Source organism: Rhagoletis zephyria, unplaced genomic scaffold (assembly GCF_001687245.7).
Source record: "Rhagoletis zephyria isolate East Lansing unplaced genomic scaffold, Rhagoletis_zephyria_1.1 Rzeph_scaffold_05978, whole genome shotgun sequence".
Classification (NCBI taxonomy): domain Eukaryota; kingdom Metazoa; phylum Arthropoda; class Insecta; order Diptera; family Tephritidae; genus Rhagoletis; species Rhagoletis zephyria.
Genome location: NW_016163061.1, coordinates 6,307 through 27,956, shown reverse-complemented (window position 1 = coordinate 27,956; position 21,650 = coordinate 6,307). Strand labels below are relative to the sequence as shown.

At 34.0% G+C, this 21,650-nt stretch overlaps 2 protein-coding genes across 5 annotated transcripts in view; one reads left to right on the top strand and one right to left on the bottom strand.

The window, feature by feature from the left end:
• Positions 1–3,504, top strand: part of LOC108372692 (period circadian protein-like) — a gene marked incomplete at its 5' end in the record, with an annotated part of 14,025 nt that extends 10,521 nt beyond the window's left edge. Inside the window, one exon of the mRNA XM_017628434.1 lies at positions 2,232–3,504. Coding sequence (XP_017483923.1) covers positions 2,232–3,076 — 845 coding nt within the window. The remainder of the gene's footprint in view (positions 1–2,231) is intronic.
• Positions 3,505–8,636: 5,132 nt separating this feature from the next.
• Spn31A (Serpin 31A) overlaps positions 8,637–21,650 on the bottom strand; it is an 18,734-nt gene continuing 5,720 nt past the window's right edge. The window contains exons 1-4 of one of the 4 annotated variants that reach the window (XM_017628435.1): positions 21,000–21,477; positions 12,568–13,673; positions 12,352–12,499; positions 8,637–8,955 (exon numbers count right to left, since the gene is read on the bottom strand). In XM_017628435.1, coding sequence (XP_017483924.1) covers positions 8,825–8,955; positions 12,352–12,499; positions 12,568–13,518 — 1,230 coding nt within the window. In that variant the 5' untranslated portion in view covers positions 13,519–13,673; positions 21,000–21,477 and the 3' untranslated portion in view covers positions 8,637–8,824. Of the gene's footprint in view, positions 8,956–12,351; positions 12,500–12,567; positions 13,674–14,696; positions 14,824–20,999; positions 21,478–21,650 lie in introns of those variants that run through there. The other 3 variants (XM_017628438.1, XM_017628439.1, XM_017628437.1) reach the window with 3 other exon arrangements.

Sequence of the window (21,650 nt, the reverse complement as noted above, 5' to 3'; positions counted from 1 at the left end):
TGAGTACCCATTCAATTTTAGTCTAACAGTGTGCAAGAATTCTAAAAAATCAACGTGTTATTTTAGATTGAATTTTTTGCTGAAATTGTGGGTCTCATATAAAAATAAATTTTGATCCGTTTGAAATTTAGGTGAAAATTTGTTGCATTTGTTTATATGGGTTTTGTCAGAGAATGAACTGTATTTTAATTAAAAAATCTTAAAAATTAATAACACGGCGCTACAAAAGAAAGTCATGAAATACACCCAAAACAACACCTAGTGTAGGTTGTAGGTATGGTTGAGTACAACATGAAAATAGGTCCCGTATAGTTCCTGAACTCAAAACACCCGTTATTTTCGTACTTCATGCACTTATCTATAATAGCTCGACTATTTTCCATCCCATTTTAATAATCGAACGATTTTATAATCGTACAAAATCATACCTACAACCTACAGTAGGTTTTGTTTCGGGTGTATTTCATGTTGTTTTTTTTTGTAGCACCATGTAATTAAACAGAAGTGCAAACAATATCACTTTGAAACAGGAGTACTATAGATATGGCCAATACTGTATGTATGATCAGAATTATATGTATAGGCATTAGGGTGCCCATCGAAAATGCTTTTTTTTTTGAAATTTCAAGACCCTTCCTAACCTGTCTATTAAAGTGGTCCAAAATTTATGTAAAAAAAAATAAGGTCGGATTTTTAATGCCGCCACCCCCTAGGATGGTTCATTGATTTTTAAGAGTTTTATACCATTTCTACGAAAAATGGTTTTTTCTCCATATAAAATACATGGAAAACTTTGAGTGCTTTGAGCACCCCCTAAATATTTTTTGATTTCAAAATAAAAAAAAATAGGGGTATATTTTTTCGATATAGAACAATCCTAGGGGGTGCCGGCATTAAAATTCCAACTTAATTTTTTTGGACCACTCTACTGTCTATTTAGGTCATAAAATACGATTTTGTAGTTTTATGAGTTTTTGAATGACTACTTTTGAATCGATTTCAAAGATCTATTATGATCTCAGAAGAGGATATATAGGCCTTTAAAATGGTATATAATAATCTATTGTCTGACTTGACTTGTTGGGATTTTTTATTGGGTAAAGTAAAAAAAAGCCCTTATTACTCTTAAGTTTTTTTTAATTTTGACCAAATGAGCTATCAGTTTATTTAAAAATAGATTTAATTTTAGATAGTCGCACATATTTTGAAATTGTGGAAATTATCGATGGTCAAAACTGAAAAAATTAAGAGAAATATGGGTTTTTTTACTTTACCCGATAAAATATCCCAACAAGCCAAGTTCGACAATAGATTATTATATACCATTTTAAAGGCCTATAAATCCTCTTTTCAGATCACATTCGATCTTTGAAATCGAGTCAAAAATAGTCATTCAAAAACTCATAAATCTACAAAATTGTATTTTTTACCCAAATCGACAGGTCGCGACCTCTAAATGACCTTTAAAAAATTTATAAAAATAGGCAATGAAATTTCTCATAAAATCGAATAAAATTAGGGGGTAGGATCTTGAAATTTGCAAAAAAAAAGCATTTTCGATGGGCACCCTAATAGTCATGTGAAAAATAAATGGGACGCGACATTTTGTCCAGTTTTGGGAATTTTTCTTTTGTTTGCTTAATGTTTATTATTTTTTATAAAAATACAGCTCATTATCTAACAACCACATAATTCGAAACTTCACGCAGTGTTACGCCCATTAAATTCTAGCTCAATAAAGTGCAAGTTTCAAGTGGCTTTTTTTGCTGACGATGTAACGCATTTTCTTCCATACAAAGTATGCTCGACAATTTTATTCTTTTGTATGGAAGAAAATAATAACATTCTTAGCCACTTGAAACTTGCAATTTATTGAGCTGGAATTTAATGGCCGGCCTAAAAATTTGTCGAATAATTCTTAATAAAAAAAAAATTGTTAATTTTTCTAAGTTTTCTACAAAATTTTAAATTTGAACTTATATAATTTTTGTTACAAAATGAGCTGTAGTTAAATAAAAAAAATAATAAACATTAAACTAACCAAATAAAAGTAGCCAAAACTTGTAAAAAATGTCGTGTCCCTATTATTTTCCACATAACTGTATGTACGCATATAACTAGTTCTATAAATATAAAATTAGTATACTGTTAACGAAAAGTTCCTTTAAAACCGTTTTAGATTGGTTTTTTTCTAAATTTTTGAATATTTTATTTTATCTTTCGCATACCAGACACCATCATTGGCATTTGCAGCACAGCCGTGCCGACGGGAATGTCATATCATCAGCTACAGCATCATACATTCCCGCGACATCACACACCAGCACCACTGCAGCAACACCAGCAGCTACCTGTATCGGCTCAGCAACATGTTGCGCAACACCACGGTGCCTATATGGGCACTGCCATGCTGCCAACAGCGATTGTGTCGATAAGTAGCGGCTTGCCGTTGCAGACTACAATGAATTATGCAAAAAGTAGCAGTGAATTAACAGCATCACCTACGCCACCGCCACCACCAATTCAGCCACAACCATCACAGGTGCCACCGACCACACTCACCAGCATCATTAGCACCACAACGGCCACAACGCAAACACCAAAGGCGCAAAAGCGTGTCACCATTATGGAGCCCACAACACACACCTTCGATCCACTGCTGCCCACAATGGTTGCCGTTTCCGGTGGATCAGCCGCAACAGCACATCATCGGCTCGCGACGACGATGATGGCGACGCCACCGACGTCTATTATAACAAATTCCAGCAATACTGTGGCGACAAACAACAGCAACGTCGCTACAAGTGCGGTGAATGATTCAACCCAGATTAGCAGTGGAAATTCCTCAACTGCTGACAATTCTTCTTCACCCGAAGACGAAAATTCTATGACTGGTATGTTGGATCGCATAACACACGATCTGGATTATTTGCTCAATCGCACAAATGAGTTGCCGCCAGAGACGCCATGTGATGATGTAGTGACGGCGGCGGCGGTGACGACTACTACCACTACTGCAGCAACAACAACAAAAACTGTGGTGACTATTAGTCAAGATACTGTGGAGCAATTGTAAATGGCGAACTAAATAAGGCCTATCTACGATATGTATGTAAATTGAAGTAGGATTAACTATCACTAAATATTTTGTTCCTGTGAAACATTTTTAGTATCTACTGTACAGTAAAAATAAGATAGAGTTACATGGTAATGGTTGTCTGTGTAAATAATTCAATTTGCAGTTGCATAATCCTTCCGATCTTGCATAGACATGAATAAAGTTCAGCTCAAAGCACAGAGCTATCGAATTTATTGTTAATAAAGAATATATGTAGTTAAAAAATTAAGTTAATCTAGTCAGTTTATTAAAATAAATAAACACTTTGAAATTGGTAGAGAAATCTTAATTTGACAAGACCGGACCTTGTAAATGACTTTTCATTTCGATATTTTCCGTATACAGTAGGGTGGTCCAAAAATGCATGTGGAAAAAGTAAAGTCGGAATTTTTATGCTCTCACCCCCTAGGGTTGTTCTATACCAAAAAAAAAAAATATACATCTATTTTTTATTTCGAAATCAAACAATATTTAGAGGTCGCTCAACGCGCTCAAAGTTTTCCAGGTATTTTATATGGGGGAAAAAACGACTTTTCGTAGAAATGGTATAGAATTTTTGAAAATCCATATTTTTCGATCGGGAAACCCCTGTTCCTCTTCAAGAGATTCCCAGTAATATTACCCAATGATTTATTTAACCATTTTTTCATAGTGACTATATTTTAAAGATCCGCCAAAACCCTCAGAAAATGCAATGGGGGAAGAAATAATAAATCGGAAGTATCCTGAAGAGGAGTAGAGTTTTCCTGATCGAAAAATATTAATGTTCAAGAATTCTATACCATTTCTAACAAATTTTTAGATGCGGCCTAGTTTTGGACGTCGCTGGCATTAATAAGCGAGCTTCCAAAGGCTTCGAAATAAGAACATTTAAACATTTTTATCTGCAAATGTTGAACCATAATTCAGTTATTCAAGAGCGAGTTCCTAACTGCATGTTGCTTTGCATTTATATATGAAGTATCGAGTTCCTAAATGCAACATGCTTATAATATCTGTGGACCTTTGACGAAACAAATCATTAATAGGGGTAGTTCAAGATGCTATCTTAATGAAAGTTAAGTACAAATATAAAATTTTTAAATGGAAGTTCCTTATAATTTACTCTAAGGTTCAACCTACAGAAAGCACAGAGATATGCAATTTATCGTGTCCCGATTTTTATTATATTTAAACTGGAAAAGCAACAGCATTGTACCAGTGACTTGGTTTATATAGTATTTTGTTTTTATTTCGCACCTAAACAAAGCAGCATGCAATTAGGAACTCGCCCAAGATCTAAGAGTTAATATAAAAAAAAAAAAAATTCCGGTGAACGAAATTTCTCGTCGGTGAAATTTTTCACCAGAAGGCTGAATGAATCGCTTAACGATTGAACAACGTTGGGAAATAATGCAAACGAAATGGAAAACGAAGCGCTTTTTCATCTCGGTGGCTATGTTAAAAAGCAAAACTGTAGGCATCTGGGAATCGGAAAACAGAGTGACAGTTTGATGCGGGTTTTAGAGCGGTAGCATCATTGGCCCATTATTATTTGAAAATGCTGCTGAAAACGCCCTTTCGTTTGTTTTTTTTTTTTGTAACCGGAAACTGAAGACATGGACTTGGTCGATCTTTGGTTTCAGCAGGCTGGCGCGCATTTCCCCAATCGATCGTTTACTCGACAGGTTCGGTAATCGTGTCTCGGCGATGCCAACTGACCACCTCGGAGCTGCGATTTGAAGCCATTCGACTAAAGCTAAAATAGCTTACTTGTGGAATATTGATGAACAGGAAACTCTCGTTATCAAACAGCAGAATTTGATTCAGTTAAGAGGTTCAGGCTGAGAAAAGAGGTTCAGACTGGGTCAATAAAATTCAGAATGCACTATTTCCTGATTCGATGTGACCTCTGCTAATCGTAAATGGAAGGTCCTTCAAGCAAAAGAAATTCAATGAAAAGTTCTGAAGATATCAAGAAAATACATATGCATATATATAGAAAATATACCAGCAACGATTTGAAGATAACCATAGCTCTCTTCTCTTTGACTAGAAATTTTAAATAGTCGCTCATGTTAAAGCTTGTCCTAGGTGAGATAAATTTACTGAATTTAATTGGGCGAAGGTTGGGAAATTTCCAATTGAATGACTCGCCTATAAACAATACTCTCATCTCGGTACTTGTATTTTCGCTCACTTTCTATTTTCGACTCTATGAAATTCGATTCAAGTGCATTGACAGCAGTAGACGCGCCCCAAATAAAGTGACGCATTTGAAGATCAACAAGAAAACAACCTTCCCTGATTTGGAGCTTGAAGTAGTTCGAATTGAATATAAGCTAATTTATTGTAATCCGGATTATCGATGATAACATAGATTCGATAATTGATTCTTAATCCTTAGTGCACTTCGTGGATGTTAATCCCTGAAATATCGCTAACATTTGTTTTTGTGTTCTGTCCATACTAGTTTTGTAAACTTATTACTTGAGTATTTGAATGAAAAGTTGATCATTGTTTCAAACTGTAAATTGATGCAAGAGACTGCAGTAGTAAATGTATGCATATATATGTATATGAATATCTGTACATACTATATATAGTGAAAGTGTATATCTCAAAACAAATTGTGTACACCCAATCAAAGTTAAAGAATAGAAAAAAACCTAATGTCGGCAAGATGCAAAAAAAAGTAAATAAAAATAAAAATGTATGTGATAAAACTGAGTAAGAAATAAAATACTAACTAACTATAGTAAAATAAGTATGTACTAATAAGCTGTAGGCTAGTAAATACGGTAGTAAATAAAAATAAAAATGTTAAAAATTATAAAGAGGCATTTAATATTAATAAATTACTAACTGAATTCAAAAAAACGTCGAAAGTTGTATTGCCAAATGTCCACTAGGCACTGAAATGTCTAAATATTTGTGCCATTTGAAAAGTTCCATGTGGAAATGAACTTAATGATTATTTGTATTAATGCAATGACACGGAAATTTTTTAATGCCCAATTTTGTCATTAAAGTTTTGTCATTTAATGCACAATGGAAATCCGGCATAACAACCTAATTCATACAAAAAAAAAAAATATAGATTTGAAATCATCCTACAGCCTGCTAAGCAAAAACACTATCAGCTGATTGTCAAAAAATGCCCACAGCTGGGATCACCTATTTTTGCATTTCCTGTTATCTAACACAATTTCTTCCACTTGGATTACAATTTCTTCTGTTTCAAATTTTTTTATTTTTTTTATAAAAGTTGATTCCTTGAACTTTGTTTTCCAAAACAACAATTTTATTTCTTTTTATCAAGTTCATTAAATTTTGTTCTATAGTACTGATCATAATTTTACGGCACTCACATATTGACACGATTTGACCATTTATCTTAATATTGTTTAATTTCAGTTATTTGTCAATAAAAATATAAATACTATTTAAAAAAAAAAATCATATAAATCCAAGTATCAATCTTTATGCAACATTAAAAATAAAAAATAAAAATCAACAAACTTTCGTAAAAATGTCGAGCTTTTCATTTCGGTTGTTTAGAAATATTTTGAGTATGCTGTTTTGTAGCCCATTAAATGTTAGTATACCAAAGTACAGTTTCAACGTAGCTAGGACTTACCGTTGATTTTTGGCAAAGCCAGTCATTGGCGATGTCAGTAATTTTCTTCTATACAAAAAAAAATCGTTGGAACACACTTCAAAGGAAAGAAAATGACTTACATGGTCAACAAACGAAATTGTCCAAAATCAACCGTAAGTCCCAGCTTTAAACATGCACTTTATTATGGTAAAATTGAAAAAGCTCGAAATTTTTATTAAAGTTTTTTTTTTTTTTTTTTTTTAATGTTCCACAATATTCGAAACTTGGATTTATATGGTTTTGTTTCGTACAATAAGACAACTTTAAAAAAAACTTTTTTGGATACGATTTAAAAAGGGAGGATATTCAGATTGCAATCGTCACATTTTTGATTAAATTTTCTTTTGTTAAAAAAATGGTATTTGCAACTAACTTTTACGGATCCTACTTTCTTATTTTTTTTTGGGTTAAAAGGACGACATTTAAGATTTCTTTGTAAGCTCTTCAAAAGGTTCCACATTGCATTGTAATTCTACTACAAAAGTTCTAAAAATTAAAAAAAGGGAATTTTAGACACTTGCAATCCCAAATATCTCGACAACTATGTAGAGCCAATTGAATAATTTAAAGGCCAGATTCTTAATCTCAACAGCTCCGCCGCAAAAGTTTGTTGGTCAGTATTATAGTAGAGTTGGCTACCTGTTAGGTTTAAATACTACAAGCATATGTACATACATACATACATGCCTAATATACATAAGTATGTATGTACTCATTCTTCCAACAATTCGCCACAATAACATATTTGAATTTGAAAATATGTACATACATATGTATGTACGTATAGTAAATCTTAAAAGTAAAAACAAAAAACAAAGAATTTACGTAGAGTTTTCAAATTCCATTAATTAATTCATACGTAATTATAATTAGTTACATAGCGTGTTATTATAACGATCATTATTCAAACTGTACATATGTATGTATTTAGTCATCAAAGTGTTAAAGAGATAAAATAAAAATCAAAGCATTTGAGCTATGCATTTAATGTAATTCATACAATTAATTTAGTGATACAACTTGGAAAACCCAACAAAGCATAGTGTGTAGTTAGCATAACAATTTGTAATAAGTTATTAAGGAAAATTTCTCATTGCAAACCAAAATATATATACATACTATATATAAAAAACTGTAAACTAGTTAATAATGAGTCAAGGTACATTTGTATTACAAATATTTAAACGTTTGATTCGTAATAGTAAAATTCCAAGAATTTCGTTATTTACATTTTGACTAGTAACAAAGTGATTTTGTAAATTTGATGGAAAGCCATCAGTTGTTTAAGCGGACAGACAAACAGGCATGACAAAGTCATTTTCTCTTCTTTTGGAAATTGTATACCTACTACTCTTTAAGGCTAGTTTAAATCAGGCAGCTAATACAACCGTTATGGGAACAAAGTTGAATGCAATTTCTTCAGAAATTTCAAAACATACATTAAGCGTTAGTTTTCGTTCTTCAACAGAAATTAAATTTAAACAATAATATATAGAGTAAATTTGAATGCAATTTCTGTGCAGTGTAAATAACTTGTTTAGCGTTTTTCATAAATAAAATAAAATAAAATACAATATAATAAAAAAAAATAAAACAAAATAAAACTAAACTAAGATACAAACGAGTTGTGTATGTACTTACCACTTTTTTCATAAAAGTACCAAAGCGCTCCATTTAGAGGCAGCAGCTACATACGTAAATAGGAAACGTTTATAAAACTATAGAATAAATTACTTGTAAAAAATAAAGTTTAATAATTTACCTAAACAAACAAATTAAAACTAAAATTGTAAAATCTGAACTCTAAATATTAAATAAACATTTTCGAGACTCTTTGTTATATAAAAGCAAAAATATTGCAAAAAAAAATAATTGTTGTTTTATTTATTGCCATTTTATTGGCTATGGATTTACAGCACCAGGCGACCTTAACAGCAACCCGCTTCGCTTAGTTAAATGAATGAGTATTTTTTAGAGCAACAAACACTATAGATATGAAGACATACATACATATGTACACATTTAAATTAAAATAAATAACATTGAATGAACAAAGTCAAGAGTGCTCAAAATTTCGTTATATGACCCACAAAATACGTAGCTTCCCGACTTCGTATGGCAAAGTAGAAGGGATGATCGGCACGAAAGAATTTCTTGCGGGAATCAATCGAATTGCTAATCACAATCGGTTTGTGGACTGCAAAAAGAGGAAATTACTCTCGTTGAGCATTGAGTTTTATGTAGTAGACAAAAATGCGGTTTAATGCGCTGGATATGCTGGATGTGATAAGCTAAGCTGAGATTAAAACTATGTGAGTGCAAATGCCAAGATGGGGTGCGTTGATGTTACGTATTAAAGCTTCAAATTAATGAGTATGCTGGGCTGAGTAAACGATTTTTTAACGAATTTTAAAGAATAACTATTTTGTTAGCTTAAAAGTTTTATACTTTTTACTTTTACAAACAAGAAATTGGGATTCCAAAATTACTAGTTTTATAAAAGATCGATTTTCAGTAAACTCCCCTTTTCTTAGTATACAATACATTCAGAATAGTCATACAGGTAAGTATATACATACATATGTACATATGTCGCAGAATCCGACCCGGAATTAGTTTTTGTCGAATAAGAAATAGAACCGAAGGCAGCCAAATGCGGCAAGATAAAAAGTTATTTACAACGAATGGGTAGTTGACTGTCAGTTTGAGTTCAAGCAAAAAATTTCGCTTGCCAATAGATGTTACTTTCGCCTCGCTGAATAATAGCAAAGTAGAGCTCGTTCATGACTAATGAAAATCACACTTTATAAATCTCTTATCTCGGCCGTGGACGAAAGCAAAGGCATGCACGAAAACAATATAAGGACCCATTGCAGAGGGACCTACAACTTATATACACTTTATTGGATAACGGACAGAACCTCGCAACGGAGAATGGCAATTCCCAATTAGTTGTAGTGCCAAGTAAGAAGAAGAAGAAGATCAATATATTGAACGATCGGTTTGTGAAGTTGTACGAACTTGAAGAAGTTTAGTGATTTTATCGTTTGGTAAATATTGGTATATGAAAAATCTATCCGCTCATAATTGATAAAATATACGCAAGAACCGCATTAACAAAAAACCGATTTGACTCAACATATCGCACACCGTCTTCAAAAGAGTCACAACTCAAAATAATACGTGTCAGAAAATGCGAAAAACTATTTCTTAGCACATGACAATCATATGGGCAAGGGCGACTTTACCTTAGGGTTCTTTTAACAAATTATAACAAAAATTTGCTCCAGATTTTGCTTAAAGTTAAATAAAAGCTACCTTAGATTGTTTCAAACAACACAAACATACTTTTAAGGCGCAGTGAAGAACGCTGAGTATTTGCTGGTCAGTTATAAAATTCCATATGTACATTAGACTGCATCACTCCCCATACAAAAAAAAATCGCTACTATGTTTCCATTGGGATTATAAAATCCATTATATTTTAAGACTTCCACCAAAATATTTCGGAAAAATATTAAGATTTACGTGATTTGGACCGATTTGAAAAGACCTCCAAATATGTAGTTTTTTTTAAAACGGCTTTTTTTTAAACGGTTTAAAACGGTTTAAGCTTAAAAAATTTGCACAAAAATATTTAAAGAAAAATTTAATAAAATTATAGTTCAAAAAACTAAAACCTCCCTATTATAATTGCCATTCGTACTGTCATCAGGTATGTAACTTGAGAATAGAAATCGCTGCATCTTTTAGGCGCATCAATATTACATAGCTACATCCCGTGCTAATAAAAGGAAGGTAAAAAAATGTTCAACGGAATCGTAATAATGAGATTTTTGATGCTGTTTTTTAACTTTTTCCAAAGATTGGTGTAAGAAAAACTTGAATAACTGAACCTAAACTATTCCACTTTAGACTTGTGAGGTATCATTGGAAAGGTATTTTCTCATCGAGTCCGACCGATGAATTGGCCGAAAGAAATCGAAAAGAATCGGAATCGTTATATCAAATAATATCTTTCTTTTGTTATTATAAAAATTTATAAAAGCATTTGTTCTTAAAATTATATTATATTCAGGATTTAATCGGCATAGAATCGGCCGATTAAATCCTGAATTCAATTCGTTTCAAGAACAAATGCTTTTATANAATCGGAATCGTTATATCAAATAATGTCTTTCTTTTGTTATTATAAAAATTTATAAAAGCATTTGTTCTTAAAATTATATTATATTCAGGATTTAATCGGCAAAGAATCGGCCGATGCTTTGGCCGATTAAATCCTGAATTCAATTCGTTTCAAGAACAAATGCTTTTATAAACTTTTATAATAACAAAGAAAAACATTATTAAATAACTAAATAACATAACCTCATTCAAGAATCGGCCAAAAATGGCCGATGTCGATTCTTTTGGCCTATACTAGCACCGGCATTGGCCGATTAATCGGTCGAACTCTTATTTTTTACCCTTTTTATTTCTTTGCTAATAAACTCATTCAAAGGATGAAAGAGAAAGGTAGGATGAACGAGCGTCATTCCATGTGTTGGTATTTGAATAAAAAAAAAATTGAGACGTCAATGAGTTTTTTGTGCACAGAAATAAAAATAATGGGAAAATGCCTTTCTAGTGAGACCCCATAAGTCTAAATCAGATAGTTTTAGCCCAGTTATTCACGTTTTTTGTAAATTCAATCGCTGAAAAAAAACGCATCAAAAATCTTGTTATTATGATTCCGTTGAAAAGATTATTAAATATTTGTATGCATGTTTTTTAAGCGTAATCTGTTTTGTCATCCGAGGGGAGTTTTTTCAAAAATTTCTATAAGAAACTATTTTTATTCATAAAAAAACTCCATTTTTGGGAGATATTTTCAAATCGGTCTAGCTCATGTAAATCTTATTATTTTTCCGAAATATTTTGTTGGACGACATTACAACATACATTTTGTAATCCCGGCAGAAAACCCGCAACTTTTTTTGGTGATGCAGTCTAATGTACCTATGCATGTATGCATATGTATATGTTTCTTTCTGATAGATGTCTAGGCGTTATGATCGAGGTGTGAATGGAATATTTGGCAGGGGTCAAAAATATCTGTTATCTCGAACTATTTCCTTGTTTTATTTGTCATCTAATAACTATTATGGAGCAACATTTTTGCGATAAAACTTATAACTGTCATCTCCCTGATATTTTCGTATTGGAAATCGCCTTTAGTTAAGAAAACTTTAACAAACTGATATATGTAAATAAAACTGTTTGTAAGAAAGTCAAAAATGAGGAAAGCGTTTACTGTGATCACAAATAAAGCCGAGTATAGTCTTTTAGTTTGCATTTTAAGGGCAAGCGAATTCCAACAAAAGCGTCAACATAATTCTATTCGACTCACAGTAATTTTAGCTGAATAGAGCACCAAAAGCCTAAAAGCGCTAAACTTTGTATGGAGTTTACTCTAAGAACTGCGCTCAGAGTTGGAATTTGTTTTTTCTCAAATTTAATCTGATCAATGAATGTTAATGCAATGAATTAGTATTAGAATGGAGCATATGTGCATGCTATGTATGATTTATAAGAAGTTTTTCTCACTCACCAACACTATTGACGCCTTCAGTTCCTGACTCGTTCACCTCAATGCAGACTTTGTGTAGAATATCCGCAATCGTCAGCGAAGCTGTGCTGTTTTCAGCCAACATATTTTTAAAATTTGATGCTTTGGAGAAAATCTTTGTAAGGCCCAGCTGAAATTAGGAAATCAGAAATTTTTTTCATTATTTTAACCCAAAAATCTCGCACGCAGACGGCTCACCTGTTCCAAGTACCTCCGCAGACTGCATTCAAAATCAATACTGAATTTCGGCAAAAGAACCTGCACGCTTTCCATTTGCATACGTTCCGTCAGCGCATTGAGATCGGCCGACTGCAGCTGCTTTTCAAGTGCCGCCAGGCCATCTCTTCGATTGGGCAACAGCACCAACATGGCCAGCTCGTAATCATGCTCGTAAGGCAATTCAATGGCACGCGCGTCCAACTCGCGAAACTCCGCAAATTTTACGAACATATCATCGTCGAAGAGCATAGGCACGGCCGCAGTTGCCGACGTGGCATTGGCCGCGGGCGCTTCATCTGAACTTAAATGGAAGTCGTACAAGCCAGTGCGGTAGGCGCTGAATGGTAGAAACCATTTATTCTGAAAATGCACCGCTGCCAACACGATGGCCGAGGCTGCATCAGGTGTTGCGGCTGTGAACAACGTGGCATCAGTGATGCGCCACGCATAACCCTCGGCCACCTTTGCCAAATCCTCGTCAAGCTGCGCGCGCAATTTCGGTGGGCTACATAAATCTCGCTGCACCGCTGTTGTATGGAAATATTTTTGAGCGATTTTGCAAAATTCATCACCGATTTCAAGCTGCTCTGGCAGCAACAATTCGTTGCACATCTGCATGTGCGTATCAGCGGCAACATCGGTGCTCAGCTGTAGTTCCGTCGCAAAGTGGTTTGCCATTTTGGCATTGCTCGCGAAACGTTTCAGCTGCAGCACACGCTGAAGCTCTTCCGCGGTGCTGCCATCACTGCCGAGATAGAGCAGGGTGAACAATGCCTCCAGCTGTAGCGGTGATATGATAACATTCTCAGTGCTGTGCGCGGCCACAATGGCGCGCAACATTTCGTTGGCGAAGTTTGATTCAACAATTGTGGCGCTGCCGTTTCCATTTGTTGTGCGCGCGCTAGCGCTGGCGCTGTTGTTACTGGCCATTTATTTCGCTTTCGCTCTTGTTTTGTTTTGATTGATGCGCGCGTGGGCGCGGCAGTGTACGCGTTGTTCGTGTTGTGTGGTTGGCGTTGTGCCGGAAAACTTGGAATTGCGCTGCAGCACAGACAGTCAGTGATGGCGGCGGCGTAGCTGTGAGACTACAAAATGCGGCATCAAATTAGCAAACAAATTAATGGAAGCTGGAGAATGTTTAGATAAATACTTGTGCTTGTCTGTTCATATGTATGTATGTATGTATGTTTGTGTATATGAGGTCACGTAGATATGTATGCACAAAAGTGGGTTATGCGATGAGGAAAAATTGCAGCTGTTTATCANAACAGTCAGTGATGGCGGCGGCGTAGCTGTGAGACTACAAAATGCGGCATCAAATTAGCAAACAAATTAATGAAAGCTGGAGAATGTTTAGATAAATACTTGTGCTTGTCTGTTCATATGTATGTATGTATGTATGTTTGTGTATATGAGGTCACGTAGATATGCACAAAAGTGGGTTATGCGATGAGGAAAAATTGCAGCTGTTTATCAAAACTGTCAGCGAACGCAAAGAAAACAAGTATGTAGGTGTCGTGGAAAATAAGCCTGCTGGACTAATTGTTTGTTTACTCATGCTAATAATGATTTACAGCTATGATAAGCTGCCGAGATACACTGGAACTCTTAGAGAAAATTTTCACTTCAGCAGCATTGTGCAAGAGTTTTGCAATACACTTTTCGACATCATAATAATGCGATTGGGGTTTGAATAAAAAATTTTGAAATTTTACAGAACAAAAACAAAGTTTTAACTTAACATGAAAAGCGCTGGAATTGATATACATACATACATACATATAATGATGCCAATAAATTCCGTGTTTTTTTTTTTANACATCATAATAATGCGATTGGGGTTTGAATAAAAAATTTTGAAATTTTACAGAACAAAAACAAAGTTTTAAGTTAACATGAAAAGCGCTGGAATTGATATACATACATACATACATATAATGATGCCAATAAATTCCGTGTTTTGTTTTTTTTTAGATTTCACATGCAATGCTTTTGTTTATGCATTGAATATTTTATGTCTCGTATTTGAGGCTGTAGGCATTCTTTTATGAATATGTAACTGGACATGAAAGAGCTTTTCGCGCGATACGTGACGCCATTGCTCATACCCAATCAGAACTGAAACCGCATGGCCACTTCAAAGCGGTGCTTGACGATGTTCGTACGCAACCCGAGTGAGGTTTTGCAGCGTGACCATAACCGCGGATAAAACATGAATTCATCACACTACATCAGAGGCCGGCCAAAGTAGTAGACTTCTCCAGGTGCACATTAAAAACGGCCAATGCGGATCTATCCGCCAATAAAATGTTGGCGACAGTTTTTAGGGCTGCAGGTAGTCTGATACAAATCGAGTACCCTGAAATTGGTTAAACGTTTACCGGCAAATATTATTTTCAGCTGTTGGACAAAGAGAAAGGGGTTTTTTCTACAAAGAGAATGCACGGGTGCGCACACGTTCCCACTACAGTTGGGTCTGCGTAAACAAAAACAAAAGCCCATATTTATAGCGGTTCTGGGGAATTTTATGCTGTCACAACAACAAAAGCTATGATGTACATTGTTGCAGTTTTAATGCCTTTTTTCAGGAAATTTTTTGTGTATGCAGTTTATACTTTTAAAATTCACATTTTTAATTCCGAAAGAATACTTACAAAATCATCAAAGCAAGTAAGCACATAATGGAAGTATTAATAATTTTAAANACCCATGGCCACTTCAAAGTGGTGCTTGACGATGTTCGTACGCAACCCGAGTGAGGTTTTGCAGCGTGACCATGACCGCGGATAAAACATGAATTCATCACACTACATCAGAGGCCGGCCAAAGTAGTAGACTTCTCCAGGTGCACACTAAAAACGGCCAATGCGGATCTATCCGCCAATAAAATCTTGGCGACAGTTTTTAGGGCAGCAGGTAGTCTGATACAAATCGAGTACCCTGAAATTGGTTAAACGTTTACCGGCAAATATTATTTTCAGCTGTTGGACAAAGAGAAAGGGTTTTTTTCTACAAAGAGAATGCACGGGTGCGCACACGTTCCCACTACAGTTGGGTCTGCGTAAACAAAAACAAAAGCCCATATTTATAGCGGTACTGGGGAATTTTATGCTGTCACAACAACAAAAGCTATGATGTAAATTGTTGCAGTTTTAATGCCATTTTTTCAGGAAATTTTTTGTGTATGCAGTTTATACTTTTAAAATTCACATTTTTAATTCCGAAGGAATACTTAGAAAATCATCAAAGCAAGTAAGCACATAATGGAAGTATTAATAATTTTAAAAATCTTCCATTAATTTTCCACTGTATGCATGTATGTATGCATTTCAATCAAATTTGTATTTGTATTGTGGTATTTTTAAAACCGGCCGAAAATGTTGCTACGTGTAACCGTATCAAATATTTTTATTAATACTCAAATGCAAGAAATTCTTTATACATGTACATTAGGGCGGAATATTTTGTACGGAGCAAAATTTTCGAAGAAAGTGTATAGCAAATTCAAATTCCACGATTTATTCTAAAATGGCGAACATACTATATACCAAAAATTACGTTTAACCCACCGAATTCTCAAAAACACAACCTTATGTAAATGAAAAACTACACCGTGCGACAAAAACAAAAAAAAAATCGAAACACGCGAAGTAACTGTGGGCGAAATATAGTAAAACTGGGTTTTTAGTTTTTCTCTCTGACGTCAGGATGTTTTTTGAAAGGACTTTGTATTTTCAAATATATGCTTAATTCCAAAAATGATTTCAAAAATTCAGCGCAATATAGAATAAAAAATATGGGTATTAAATATAAGAGAAAATTCTAGAGGATTAAAATAAAATAAATCTTTTTAGTTAGCAAGGACGTATAGGTATTGAAAATGCCCTTTTAATTATTTTCATTTGAGCTAATGAAGTTAGAAAGATGAATTTCGAGGATGTTGTCGAGTAGTATTATTCCTTAACACTTAAGTTTTTCAAAAATAATCATTGCAAAATTTCAAGGATATTGAAAGATAAAACTTTAAAAGGACATTTTCAATACCTAATCGTCCTTATGCACTAAAAAATTTATCCGGCTTTAATTCTATAGAATTTTTTCTTTAATTTGATACCCATACCGTTTGCCTACATTGCACTGCATTTCTTTTTTCAATTTTTTTGATGAAATCAAATTTTTCAAATTCCAAAGTCCTTTTAAAAAAAATCCTGACGTCAGAGAGAAAAACTATAAACGCAGTTTTTCTATATTTGGTCGATAGTTTTGCGAATATATTGATTTTTTTTGTGTGTACAATTTACTGTCGCACGGTGTAATAATACACTGATTTTTCTTCTAAAAATTGGGGGGTCCAACGTCATTTTCGGTATATAGTTAGTTTAACTTTTTTTCTTAGAATCGAACGTAGATTCGAATATGCCATACACGAAATTAAATTACTCCGCCCTAATAACATACATTAAAATTTGTATTATAACTATACAGTTTTAGTCACATTAATAGGATAAGAATAATAAGATCCGCATAACATTAATCTGCCTATACAAAATGCGAATACATAGAACCCGTCATAAAAGGTATGTTTATGTAAAACTTATCAAAAATAAAATTATTTGGAGGCATAACCAGAACAATTTGCACATTTCATGAACTTCTGATTAATTTGTGTTTATTATAGGTTTATTTTGCCAATTTCCACTATAAAAACTCTATAAACAATTTTTTGTTAGTGTGAATTCACCGGTAACGTACGCCAGAAAAAAAAAAAAATTATCAAAAATCAACGCGATTTCATAGGTTCCTGAAACTTGCACTTTTTGAAGCTCGAATTTAATGGGCTTTACAATCGCTTACTTAGAATAGTTTTTTAAATTCGTAACAAAATGTTAGTTGTTGTAAAATTTGGTTTAACACATTCGCTACCAGGCGTCCCATATATGTGTCAGCTGGGTTTTCACGTCACAAATGTGTGACGCCGGTCTAACTTAATTCAAATATACCTCCATTCACCGCCGTCTGCGATAGCGGCTTGTTGGATATAGTATGGTCTATAGGAAGGTCTGGCACACGTTTGTGACAAGTGGTCTTGGGATTACAGGTTATGTTTATTTACAGTGCACGTGTGAAAGTCTTTGCCGACTTTAAGAGAGAAAATATTAGCTTCATAGTGAAATAAATACTCGGAGGACGGTAAGTACGTATATTTAGGCTTGTTTGAACATAATAAGTTTGAACATAAAAGCCAAGTATTGAGCCATGTTTCAGAGAATTTTATGCCCATAATAACCCATAATTCTACTGTGTTTTCACCTAGAGTTAATTTTATGTAAGCTTTGTATTTTTGAATAAAACTGAGTTAGATAAAGACCTGATGTTTAGCCTATCACATAAATGTGACCCTTGTCTATACCGAAAAATATCTCTATAGACCAGCGTCACAAATATGTGTCAGGCGTAAAGCAATTACTTTTATTATGAATTTGAGTTTCTGAGATACCCAATGATAGCCAAAAACCCACGAAACTAGACAAAAATAAATAAAATTCTACCCGGTCTATAACGACGCACTGCTTAAATACGCTTGGCAGCGAACGTGTTAATTTTTCTATGAGGTTTGAAATTTGGACCTAAATGGTTTTTGTTAGTCATGTGCTGTATTTTTACAAAAAAAAAAAAATAAAAATACTGAACATTAAACAAACAAAAGAAAAAAGCCAGAACTGTGCAAAATGTCGTGTCCCTATTATTTTTCACACGACTATATCGAGGGCTGAGCGGAACGAATTCTGAAATAGGGCGTTCTTCAACCAAACTCTGAAATCAGGCGATCTTGAAAAGTTTTCTGATATAGCGCGTTTTCGAACTGGCTACCAAGATAGGTAGATCTTCCACTTAGCCGCCGATATGTACATATGTAAGTGGCTGCACCATTATGCCTATATCTGGGGGTCGAAATCGTGGCAGACGTGGACGAGCAACTCGTATCGTAATTCGCTATGATGATATTCATGAACGAATTACTAATCGTACTCGTTCGTTCGAGAGACCATTTGATCATAAAAGAGCAATCGAATGCGTGCTATATCCGAGAAATATTAAAAAATTTCGCAATTGCAATCGGGGAAACAATTTAGCTTAAAAAATGGATTTATCAACTTCCTTTTGTTCTTCTAAGTTTTTTTTTAACAAATGAAACCGCGACTAAATGTATTTAAAGCGGCACTTTTAAGAAAGCATCCACACTCGAACCTTCTAGGAGAATTGGCATATGAAAACAAGTAAAGAAGTATAAGTTCGGGCGAAACCGAATTTTATATACCCGGCACAGTTATCAACTATCTATCCTCGTTCAAACTTTCTTTAAACCACCCAAATGTCTACACAAGTCTTATTTATCGTTAAGAAATTGTTGTAAGTATTAACTTGGACGTCCTCAGTTATTGAAATATCGGAGTTTTCGTATATCTGAAAATTACCGTTACGCCCCTTCTAAATAATATTATCTTTCACCAAAATTCTACTTCACGTACTAATTTCAAAAATTTGGATCCAATATTTACTGAAATATTATAGTTTTTTCAAGTTTCGAAAATATCGTTATATTAGAACAACCTATGTATATGTTGCAAGCTATAGCAACCTACCTTGGATCAAGGGCAACCTATATACCAGTTTTCGTTGATATCTCAATTTTTGCCCGAGTTATCGTGTACACGGACAGACGGACGGACAGACGGGCAGATATCTATGGCTTAATCGACTGCTCTTTTCATTCTGATCATTTATGTATACATTTGTCTATATCTATCTCGATTCCTTTAGGCTGTTACAAACAACCGTTACACAACCTGTGCACAAGTGCGGGTATAAAAATTAGTTCAAAGTTGCATAAAATATTTTGCTTATTTTGTAGTGCTTAATAAGAAAAACCGTACTTAACAAATTTTGTGTGTATTGTGCCTTTCGAATCTACCATCGTACTTTTGCTAGGCTCCAATTGGGTATACGCATGCCACCTAATCTAACGAGTCGCAAAAAGCCACCAACCTGGTTAAGGCAGTAATTCAAAAAAAAAAAATAAAAAATTATATAAAAAGATCAAATTCCCTGCGTACAGTTCTTCCCTTTCTTTGTTTATGAACACCACCACATTTTTATATTATTATATGAACATAACTGTATATTTTCGGATGTGTCTTTCCATTTTAATAAATTTTAGTGAATTCAAAAAATAAATGCCAGCACTTTTGTATTTAATACTGAGTTGCTTTTGCGGAATAAATTTAATTGTTTACGCCCGGAAAGATATTATGTATAATGAAATACATACATTTTGCATGACCACAACAAGATATGCACAGAAGAACGCGCGTACAAATGTACGTACATTAGGGTTATGATTTTTTTTTAGATTCAAATGCCTGTGGTGGCAAACGATGAACTTTTGTATAAATTTTCAAAAAATAACAACAATTTTGAAAAATTATCAAAAAGACTCGCGCGCATATCGGAATTTATTATCAGTTTCTAAGTGGAGAAAATTAATATTCAAACATGTTTTTCTTCTCAAATGTCTTATGATTTTATTCAAGTAAAATAGATTCGTGGATTTAGTGCTGATACACATCGTTTTTAAATCAAAACTTGGTAGGCAAAAAGGAATTTCGGTCGAATATTTATACTAGGTATGGGGCTTTGCCATGCAACAGCCTTGTAAATGAAATGATAGTGTGCGCGGGAGGTATTTTCACGAACCAACAAAAATATCGCCAAAAAAGTAATATATGGACAAAAGTTCATTAAATGCAAGCACAGGCAAATCAAAATTTAAAAAAATTGTAAAAAAATCATAACCCTAACGTACATATATAAAAACATACATATTTAAGTAAATTATTTTTAAGCACGCTGAATTTTTTGGCAGCAAAAGAACTACTACATACGTCAAAAGCAAAAGCACTTCACTGAAAATTCATTTGTTGCACTGCCAATGCGCACTTCAATTCAATTCAAATCAGTTTGATATATACAATTTATACTTATATACATACATAAGTATGTACATATGTATGTAGATATATATTTTCTATTTTTTCTGTTCTCGTCAATTTCATGCTGGATATGTGGGCAGCATAAATGACAACAACAGCGCACACAATTCATTACATCACATTTCATATTTTTATTTTTTTTTTCAAGTGATCTCTTTTGCACAAAAGCACATTTTGGCTATTATCATTAGCTTCTGCGCTGCTGCTTTCCATTACACCGATTAAAACTAATCCCACGCTGATTTATGCCACTTTGTAGCAAGTTAGTTCGCACTTAATCCACCTACCTACCATATATACAAACATACATATGTACGCATATTGGAAAAAAAATAGAAATAAAAAAAAACTTGCTGATACCTATGCTTTTAATACACACTTGTTGTTTAAATGCGTCTCTAAACGGGTGCACTCTTTTTTTTTTTTTTTTGACAATTTCAAAATCGTTTAATGATCATTAAAGATACCGCGTATACCAGTACAGAACACTTTCGCTACCGACACCGTTCCACTAACGACTGATCGATCCAATAGATCGCGCACGCCCGTTCGATAAATATTTTGCAGTTCTGCTGCTTACTCACAAATTAAAATTTTCTGAAAATTGTTCGCATTTTTTTCTAAAACATTTTCTCCGATCTGTGTATTTTCCTCTTCGCGCACATAAAATACTGCTATTGCTATTTTTATTATGAATGATCATAGCGCTTGTGCAGTAGCTAGAGATACGATATATGTGAAATAAGTGACCCAATGGTGCAGCATTATGCTCAGAGGAGCGAATTTCTGAGTGAGTGGCCTTCTTTAACTGTGTCTGGTTGCACGATCAATTGCTCACACATTAGCCGGACGAATACCAACCAGCAACATGTGTCGCTTTGTTTTAGATATTATGAGCAGTGTTGCCAGAACTTTTTGACGAACCGGCTAAATTGGCAAATAAAACCGGCTATAAATGGCTAAATGTTTCAACTAAATTTCACATGTTTTATTTAAATAAATCACGAGTAA